Here is a 10,731-nt window from a genome sequence, read left to right on the forward strand (position 1 = left end):
TTATATTACTATGTGTCCACAGATGTGCCAAATCAAGCTGTTCAGAAAATGTAGGGAGGTGACTCAATATCAGCAATTTCTTGGTGCTCCCAAGGTCAGGTTTCCAAGACTGCCTTTCCAAACCCTTACTTATGGAACCAAGTAAACTTCTGAAATTGCTATTCCTCCCAAGACATACCAGGTCTAAGTTATGTCTTAGAATTTAAAACCAAAGATCACTGATTTAGGTTAAAAAAGTCACTGTGACAATAACTTGAGAGAGTAAATACCAGCTACCAAGCTGCATTTTCAAGGCAGCATGGCCAATGCGAAGAAAGACGATTTTATGGGACTTGTATTTTTTTTTTATATGAATAGGTGTACCTATTCCATAAAGCATTCCTCAAACCTGTTCCCACAGCAAAACTCAATCTCTCTTTTCTTTGTGTGCACATAGTATTCTCTACTTCTCTCACTGCCTTTATCATCTCTGTTGTATATCATATTATGTAGCCCTATCTTTCTCCACTGTTCAGTTATAGGCTTCCTTAGGGCAGGGACTACATGTTGTTCATCTCAATATCCCAACAGTACTTGGCATTTGGCCTTGCATACAGTAACCCTTAATATGTGTACACACTAGAAAATAAAAAACAAAAAACCAAACCCGTTGCCATTGATTTGATTTTCACTCATAGCAACCCTATAGGACAGAGCAGAACTGCCCCATAGAGTTTCTGAGGAGAACCTAGTAAATTTCAACTGCCAACCTTTGGTTAGCAGCCACAGCTCTTAACCACTACCACCAGGGTTTCCAACTAGAAAATCAAGTGTACACATAATACAATGCCAGTAATTGAACAACAGGACAATTTATAAAGATTCCTATTGAGGCCTCTTTCACTTGGACAAGATATTAGATGATTCTTGGGGAAAGAGACCAAGTAAATGTGGAGACAGTAGAGTACCCAGAAGGATTCTCATACCTTCCAGAGAGTATAACTGGGCTTGATTGAGAAAATGAGGCCGACCAGACACAATAAGCTCTCACCTGCATACAGACAACTTAGGCTGAGGACTGTCACATCTTGTAGACGAGAAGGATTGAGAGGCTCCAACACAGGTAGAGAAAGGGTATCCAATGCCATGGTCACATCAATCACCAGTGAATGAAAACTGGAACATAACAAGGGAAGATTAACAAAACTGTCTCGTAAAATCACTCGCTTCTATAATCTGGTAGTTAAAGAAAGTCAGCATGCCATAAAAACTAACCAGCTATATCTCCTAGAATGTAAAGCTTATACACCCTGCGAGGACCTTACCCATTACGAACAGCAGTGGCATCTGCTACTGTTGCAGGCATGATGAAGAAAGAATTGGCCAACACTGCATCCTGAAACCGATTGATGTAGCGTAGGAAATATGGCAGGTTCAAACACACACGCAGTAGCTTCTCTGAGCCACCTGAATTAAAGAAAAGGCAAACAGGCCTCTGTCTGCTGCTTCATTCTTTTCCACATGGACGAAGAGCATAAAGAATTTTCATAAGCAGAGGAACCAGCTTTATGACAATAAATGGAATCTTACCAAGCTCTTGAAGACTAGCCACGTTCTGAGCTATGAACACATTCTTTGTTTTGATAGCAGAGGCTTGATCTGTGGTGGACTGCTCATCATTTTCTCCTTCCACCTGAAGAAAAGCATAAGGTATGAAAGATCTGTCAAGACAGCTATCATCTGTTCATTGCCTGCTACCCTAGAGCTCAGAGCCAAACCAAGTGTCCAAAGTAGTAGCTCCATGTTACAGAGTGAACTGCATCCCTCAAAAACACATGCTAAATTCCTAACCCCTAGATCTGTGAGTGTAATCCCATTTGGGAATAGGGTTTTCTTTGTTACGTTAATAAGGCCATATGAGTGCAGGGTGTGTCCTAAACCTAATCACTTCTGAGTGATGTAAAGAGCAGCATAAACACAGAGTCCTACAAGCACAAATGAGAGAAGATAGATGCCAAGGAACTGAAGAAAGTGGGGCTACAGATGCTGAAAGAGCCAAAGATCTTTACCCAGAGTTGACAGAAAGCCTTTCCCTAGAGCTGGTGCCCTGAATTCAGACTTCTAGCTTCCTAAACCCTGAGGAAATAAATTTGTTGTTTAAAGCCACGCACTTGTAGTATTTGTTACAGCAGGACCACGAAACTAAAATGCTCCATAAATACTCTTCAGACTCCCTAGTCAATGCTGGGAAAATTCCCGTTAATGCTGAAGAAAATACAGGTTATTTTCTAAGGGGAAGGGAATAATACATAGCTTAAAAAAAAAAAAAATACATACTACAGCAAGTATAGAGTGATCCCTTTAATGGAAAATTATACATGCTCTTTACAGTTACTTGCATTGAGAAATGTCTGGAAGAATGGCCATCGATATGTTAATAACTGTGGATAGAGTCAGGGTGAGTTTTACTTTCTTTGTTTTGTATTCAATTTTTTTTCTACCATAGGTATATATCTATCATTTTATGTATCACAAATATTGCTGTTGTTGTTAGGTGCCAACGAGTCAGTTCCAACTCATAGTGACCCTATGTATAACAGAACAAAACATTGCCTGGTCTTGTGCCAACCTCACAATAGTAGTTTGAGCCCATATGTTTATTACTTATTTTTTCTAGTGTTATTATCTTAACCAGTTCCACAGAGATGCACATGTGGGCCTTCATATTTGGCTCTGTAACTCACCAGAGTCTGTGGGCTGATGGGTGGTGATGCTACAGTTCTAGGGTTGAAAACTGAGGTCAGCTGATTCAAGAAATTCATCTGTACCTCCTTCTGCCTCAGCTCTGGGCTTACTGGTGAGGCTAGATCCTTCTGATCTTCCACTATAAAAACACAAAGGCAAAAAAGGGATGAAGAGAGTACCACTAGAGGGAAAAAGTTGACCATGGAAGTGGCCAAGCAACCACATCTGTCAAAGGAACACCAACCATCTGAAAGTGTCTTCACTGTTTGTGGCAGCTTGGCAGATTTCATCATTGCTGTGAATGTGATAATTTCAGTTCGGTCTAGTCTGCTGCAGCCAGTGCATAGACCCTTGATGAGAAGGATCAGGTGTTTCTGGGGGGAAAAAAAAACAAACTCAAATATGTCACTTACAAGATACTACTCTTTTGGGAATCCTAACCGGCACAGGGCCAAATTGAGATTCATATCAAGAACTGCAAACTGGGAAAAAACACTAAAGCTGAGAGTACAAGCTGATGGTCCTCAGACTGTATCTGGCTTACAGACTTTGGTTACTTTGTTTTATAATAGTATTTTTTAGAAATCTGAAGTAGCGACTAGCTCTTAAAAAATGCAAGGTTTCACATACAAATCCACCTTTCTTAGCTCTTTCAAGAATTCTTGAGCTATAGCAACCTGAGCATCCATTCCTGCATGGCAACAATCAGTGGGAACCAAACAGTGATTGACTGACCCCTTTAGACGGGGCATGCACCCTCTCAACTAGCACACTTCACTCATTTTATGTTACCAGCCTGGTCCCTGTAGGCATGTAAGTTTACAGTCCTTGAAAAAGTCTCTGCCGTCCTCTATCTCAGGGGTCAACGAACTACAGCCCCCACTGCATATATGGTAAATAAAGTTTTACTAAAACACAGCCATGCTCATTCATTTGTGTATGGTCTATGGCTACTTCCATACTACATAGGCAGAGCTGGGTAGTTGCAACAGAGATGTGTAAAACTCATAAATATTTACTTTCTGGCCCACCACAGAAAAAGTTAGCTGACCCCTGCCCTATGCCATCCCTTCTCCATCGATTCCCCCTAGTCAGTTAAAATTTTATCTCAAAATAAGGGCCAGAAATGGGCCCATCACGCTTACCTGGGAAACAGCACAAGCTTCATCTGGATTCTCCAGGCGCAAAAGAGAAAACTCAATCAGGACTTTACAGGCTGCTGCCACCGATTGAAGTTGGTTCCGTGGAACTGAGAAAGTAATAAACTTTACTTAACTTCGGGTTGCTGTAACTGACATCAGCAAAACAACTACTGGGCTCCATATGGCAAATACTCCCAATATCATTCTATGATAACAATCCAAGTTTATTCAGAACCAAGGTCCCAAGGTGCAAACAAAGGCATCTTAGCATTGATAGTCATCAATTAATTATAGATCTAATTATAGATCACTTACTTTAACATTTACTCAAAATTAAGATAATTATAATATCAAATACAACAGACTTACTATGTGCCAAGTACTTCAAATATATTAACTCATTTAATCCTTAAACCAACTCTATGAGGTAGCTACTATTATTCTCCCCTCTCCCCCTCCTTCTGTAACATATGAGGAAACTAAGGAACACAGAGGTTAAATGACTTGCCCAAAGTCATTAAAAAAAAAAAAAAAAACCTGTTGCTGTCAAGTTGATTCTGAATCACAGCAACACTACAGGGCAGAGTAGAACTACCCCTTAGGCTTTCCAAGGAGCGGCTAGTGAATTCGAACTGCTGACCTTTTGGTTAGAAGCCAAATGCTTAACTACTACACTGCCAGGGCCTCCAAAGTCACCCAACTAGATTCAAATCCAGGAAGTCTGGCTCTAGAGCTCATGCTCTGAAGCACTAGACAACACTAGCTCTCCTTCCTCTAAGTTCTAAATGCCTTTTCATAACAGGTTTCCTACACAGTTTCTTCAAGCTGGAAGTGATACTTCTGCCAGTACCTGCATCAATAATAAGCAGCACTGGACACTAAAAGATTATTCAATTCTATAGCTTCCATTCAGTTTATTTGCTTAGCACATTATTCAAGTAAGCAAATAATGAAAATTCTTCAGGACTATTTGTTAAATTAAGAGTTAAACTGAAAATGTTAAAAATTTAAAAATAGTATAAAATAAGGGTTTGGTCTCTTTTTGGGGTAGAAAAGTTAAGAAAATGGGGAACTGAAGTTGAAATCCCTTCATATTCCAGAGAACACAAAAGCCGAATTTACTTTTTCACCAAAACCAAATAAGAACTAGAACCTTCATTAGTGGCTGCTAACCCAGAGGTCAGTATCCATCCCCACTGCCTGTATTTACACACAAGTAAATTACATGTGTGAAATCTACAATAAAATGTTTTTGATTAGGAAGGTAAGGGAGGTTGGCTTAATGAGTTACTAAGTAGGTGTCCAAGCCCAGTAGTCTTTAAATCCCACTTGGGTGGCCTAGGCCAGAGTAACTTTTGGAGCCCCATCAAAGCTGACAGTTGTCTCTGCTCTTGGGTGACTAGCTTAGGAGTGCTAAAACACAGACTTCATTAACAACTTATTCAGACACCCTAACAAGAGGATAAACAATCCCCCTATTCATAAGTCCTCGGAAGGGAGGGACAAGAGTGGAATACTTACTGAGGCTGCAAACTGTTGTAATATAATGCGTGGAAAGTGCAACAAAAGATGAGTAGAATGGCTCATACTGCTTCTCGTGGTGCAAGATTTCTGATTCACTGCAAACAAAATAATTCGGCCAACATTCATTGAGTGTTTTCTATGTGTTGAATACCCACTTTACAGGTATTATCTTATTTAATCCTTGTAACAACCCTACTTGGTAGGTATTACTATTATTTCTAGATTCGAGATTGGGAAAGTGAAAGTTAGAGAATTAAAATTAAGTATCTTGTTCAAGGTATCAGGTTTAGTAAATGGCAGAGGCTAGTAAACAGGAAGCATTTAGAAACTCATTTTGATTTTTAAAAATGTAACTAAAAACATAACAGGATACCATTTCATCCTATATTATTGATTGGCAAAGACCAAAAGCTAACCATCCCTTGTGATGGCCCAAAAGGAGTAGCCAGAGCACTCATAAAATACCGTTAGTGAGACTATAGATTAACCCATTCTGAAGACCAAACAAGGCTAGTCCGTAATGCAGTAACTTCAAATGAATCAACAAGACAAGGTTCTTAGGAAATCACCTTATTGTTGTTATTAGTCACCATCCAGTCGATTCCAAGTAGCTGCGACCCAACATGAGCAGAATAGAACTGCTCCACAGGGTTTTCAAGGCTGTGACCTTCTGGAAGCAGATCGCCAGGCCTTACTTCCAAGATGCCTCTGGGTGGGTCTGAACAGGAAACCTTCTGACAAAATCATCTAACCTGTGCTAAAATCCAAAATTCACTAGGTTCCTCTCATGTAGGATACAGCTAGATTACAATCTATTCAGTGATTTTAACCACATCTCCTATCTTTACTCTCTTCTGTGAAAATCTTCAGCCCAACTAAACTAAAAACCCGTTGCTGTCAAGTCGATTCCAACTCATAGTGACCCTATAGGACACAGCAGAAACGCCCCATAGGGTTTCGGAGCAGCAGCTGATGGATTCAAACTGCCAACCTTTTAGTTAGCAGCCGAGCCCTTAACATTGCACCAAATCTTCAGCCCAACTAGGCCTAGAGTCTGGATATGATTACATTGTTCTCTCTATCAGATCAGATACTAATCCTGAATCCATGAAACATGAAGGCAAAGCAAAGAAACAAAATGTATCTTATTAAATGGATAGAGCAGAGAGATGGCTAAATAGTTTCCTTAGTGAGTTAATTTTCCAACAAGGAGTAACAGCCTAGAGATGGAAATGTAAACAGAGTCAGGACTGCATTCATTGCAGGCAAGACTATCACTTACCAAATCAACACAGGAGCCAAAGACAAGTCAAACTTCCAAAGGTGCCAATGTGAATGATAAATCACCTCCAACAAAACTTAAGAGCTTGGCATTGCAAGAATTTTGCTATTTGGAGATTTATCGAGGATAAATGGGTAGTTATCAAAGATTAGTCCCTTATCTTGGAATCTTTTTCACCAAGCAAAAAAAAATATTATGGAGCATCTATGATGTACAAAGATCTTCCCGCTCACCAAAGATCATTTGTCTGTCTGTCAGGATAGTTAAAAAGGAGAAAACAAAAACCTTTAAACATCAAGAAGCACTCAAAGTTTCTGGTGACCATCACATGTGTAAGGGTCATATTCACCAAAAAACTCCGCACCAAATTACCTTGCTTCTACCTCATATACTTTAGCTGTTTCTTCCCTTCCATCATTATACTTTCTTATTCATTGTTCTAAGGTTTTTGCCACTCTGCAATTTGATATATTTTACTGAGTTAATTTTCCTGCTTCATTTCAAAGGGCCAGAGCTGGTTACCCCCACTTTTTTCAGTTAAATAGGTTTACCAAAACTAAGAGCAAAATTCCTCACCCCAAAGAGAAACTTATCCTGATGCTTTCATTCCCATTCTGACAATGAAATAGATCCAAAATATAGGAATAAACTCATTTAACTGCCTGATTCAACACTGTGATTTAATGAACCTTACTTCTTGTCCTAGAAATATACAACTGCCTTATTGCAATAAAAGAAAAGAAAAACGTACATTGAGCAAAGATGGACAGTGGCACAGAAAAAAATGTTGCCATCTTGAGCTACACTTATGATTTGGTTAGGGTAACTAAGGACCAATCAGTGAGAAATGAGTTTTAAAAGGCTTGAATGAGAAAGTGGAGAAATAATGGACATGTGGCCAGAAGGACAATGTCCTATCTCCTGATTTTAAAGAAACAAGTGTGTGTGAGTCACCTAGGAAAAATGTGTTGCCACACATCCCTACCCCACCCTCATTACCCAAGAATCTGACAGCCACCAAAGGATACAAAGAAATGGAAAAATGGAACAAACGGCAGGAAGCTAGTAGGAAGAAAAGGCATGAAGAAATTATAACCAAACAAAACACAGAAGAAGAAAAATAAGGAGACTTAAAGATAAAAACATGTTTCTTCTACGGTTGGTCAAGCTGTCTTCCTAAAAAACCTGAATCTTCCAACAAACTTTGCAATAACACCACTGAGCCTGAAACACTGCTGAGAGACAAGGAATCTGAAGCTTTTATATTCCATACTAAATAAATGCACTGCAAAGTACAATAGAAAACAGCAGCCAGGTATCAGAAACACAATTTAACACTTAAGTAAAAAAGAACTGGTCAGGGTCTGGAAACATTGAGCTTTTTTAGGAAGAGGTGCAGATTTGAGGAAGAGAGCAAAATAAAAGGCTAAGGTTTCGCCTCCCTTCTTCCTCAGATAACATACGATTCATATTTTGTTTGCAAACTGGAAACTCCACAAGCTCCTTTCTGCTCATCAAATTTATAAACTCCCAAGTATAGAATCCATTATGTTTATTTCTTTCATACTTACAATCATGTTTATTCATTTAAAAAAAAATTACTGTATGTCTGCTGTGTGTCACAGAGTGGTTATCTAACACATGTTAACCAAAGAGCTGAAAGCTTTCTTTGAGATATGTCCCTCACACTCTTGACAAACCTGTGATGCATATGATACGAAGACATGGAAACACTAACTAGTCACAGCACTGTTGTTGTTGTGTGCCATCGAGTCAATTCTGACTCAGAGCGACCCTACAAGACAGAGGAGAGCTGCCCCACAGGGTTTCCAAGGAGCAGCTGGTAAATTCCAACTTTGGTTAGCAGCCTGAGCTCTTAACCACTTCACCACCTGGGCTTCAAACTAATCTCACAATTAAACTCTATCTTTTTGTGGTGGGCTCTTTTTACGAACTATAGCATATAAGCTTAAAAGATGACGGCAATAGCGCTTCCTTTTTAAGATTTTTAGGAAATGACTATGCATTATTTAATGGGGATGTTGTGACAGCCTTTCCAAGTAGGTCTCTTATTCTGTCAAATAGCTGAGAGGCAGAGACTCTCAAAGAGGCTTATCACTAAGGAGGCCAGGGCAGCCCAGGAAGAACTGGCTCAGAAAAAAGGGGCATTTTTTTTTTTTTTAATCTACAAAGAGTCAATCAAATAGTTGTTCAGTGACAACCACGGTCACCAGCATATCTTGCACAGAGTTAAAAAAGGAATTCTTTACTTGACACTACCTAAAAACAGAAGGCAACATTCAGCAATTATACTAATTAATACCATACACGGCATGTGCCTGGCTGAACTGGTTCTGCCGCCACTTCTGGTCTGGAAAAGTAATGGTGTTTACAAGATCTTCAGTCTTTACTACTAAAACATGCTTGCTACACACTCAAAACCCACTGCCGTCAAATCGATTCCAACTCACAGCGACTCTCTAGGACAGAGTAGAACTGCCCGATGGGGTTCCCAAGGAGCAGCTGATGGATTCGAGCTGCTGACCTTTCTGTTAGCAGCCGAGCTCTTAACCACTGCACCACCAGGGCTTCTAGCTACAGCCAGTGGAAATGAAAATGACTTCTAAGTAAACTCAGAACGCTTTTCCTTTTAAAACATCTAATGACACTTTTGAGAGTATGTGTATCAATTTATCCATTACCAATTTATCGCAAATAATTTGGTTACAAAGTCAAATTTAACAAACAGGGTCTGGACCAAGGAATTTTTCATCTACCTTTTCTTCAAACCTAAAGGTCAATTCCATCCATAAAAGCATGAAAATGCGTATCACGACACTAAGAAGTCTCTTAGAGCATATGTCATCATCGCCCGAAGCCGAGAGAGGCTAATTCAACGCATCCAGGCTGCCAGACAGGAGGTAAATGCTGGCATAATCAAGCCCAAGAAACACAGAGCAGTAGATTGCTACAGAAAAAAATAGAAGGTCCCTAGAGATAAGGAAAAAGACATGGCAGATACAACAACAGAAAAAAACACAGGAACTGCAGAAGACGGGAATGGTAACCACAAAAGTGACAAAGCCTGAACACCTAAACTTTTGCTTAGCTACAAAACAAAGCCCGCCTTAGCATCTGTTAGCTTGGATCTAGTGCTATACTATGTGGTCATAACTCACTATTCAAGAAATACTTCCACAGTTCTGAGACCCTTATTTTTTTTTGAAAGGCAAATGAATAAAACATTTGAGGAAAAAAATATTGATAGCAGGGTACTAATTGTTGTGCTCCAATCCAGGGATTGGCAAACTATAGTCTACAGGACAAACCCAGCTAGTCACCTATTTTGTATTGCCCATACTTGAAAATGGTTTTATATTCGAATGGCTGAAAAATAATCAAAAGAATATTTCATGACATGTAAATATTATATGAAACTCAAATTTCAGTGTCCATAAATAACATTTTGGAACACAGCCACGCCCATCCACTCATGTATTGTGTGTCGTTCTTTTGTTCTACAATGACAAAGCGAAAGAGACGGCATGTCCCACAAATATTTACTATCTGGCCCTTTACAGAAAAGGTTTGCGACTCTTGCTCTATATCAGACTAAATACTTGACATTTCAGTTGTTTTAGCTGTAAAGAATTTTTTAATTTCTTATGAAATTTTTTTCTTCCTAAGGTCATACTCCTCTTATAGAGCCTAAAGAAGACACACGAACAGGCTTTCAAATTTAAGAGAGCCACACACACATACAAAAAAGAGATTTCAAGGATCTTGCCTTCCAATAAAAGCTTGTGTTACTAAACACCCATCACATTGGATTTCTTTTCTAAACCATGAAGACAGGTCTTACTAGTGTCTATGGGCACAGACAATTCTTGGTTATCTCAATTAATACAGGATGCAGGAGGGGCCACCATCGCTTATCCTGCAAAATTCAAACCTAGTTTGGTGTACTCAGTTTTGGCTCTTTCCACAGGTTGCTTAGTTGTTGTAGTTTAAAAGGCATGGGCCCAGAATACAAAATGTATAGGAGGATGTCATCAAATG

The 10,731-nt window shown here is 39.4% G+C and overlaps 1 protein-coding gene across 9 annotated transcripts in view; it reads right to left on the reverse strand.

The window, feature by feature from the left end:
- UBR4 (ubiquitin protein ligase E3 component n-recognin 4) overlaps positions 1-10,731 on the reverse strand; it is a 140,177-nt gene that overhangs the window by 127,877 nt on the left and 1,569 nt on the right. For all 9 annotated transcript variants that reach the window (XM_064281379.1, XM_064281376.1, XM_064281378.1 and 6 more), the window contains exons 2-8: positions 5,388-5,485; positions 3,870-3,973; positions 2,969-3,098; positions 2,724-2,863; positions 1,570-1,672; positions 1,305-1,446; positions 1,031-1,155 (exon numbers count right to left, since the gene is read on the reverse strand). In XM_064281379.1, coding sequence (XP_064137449.1) covers positions 1,031-1,155; positions 1,305-1,446; positions 1,570-1,672; positions 2,724-2,863; positions 2,969-3,098; positions 3,870-3,973; positions 5,388-5,485 — 842 coding nt within the window. The remainder of the gene's footprint in view (positions 1-1,030; positions 1,156-1,304; positions 1,447-1,569; positions 1,673-2,723; positions 2,864-2,968; positions 3,099-3,869; positions 3,974-5,387; positions 5,486-10,731) is intronic.

Source organism: Loxodonta africana, chromosome 3 (assembly GCF_030014295.1).
Source record: "Loxodonta africana isolate mLoxAfr1 chromosome 3, mLoxAfr1.hap2, whole genome shotgun sequence".
Lineage (NCBI taxonomy): Eukaryota > Metazoa > Chordata > Mammalia > Proboscidea > Elephantidae > Loxodonta > Loxodonta africana.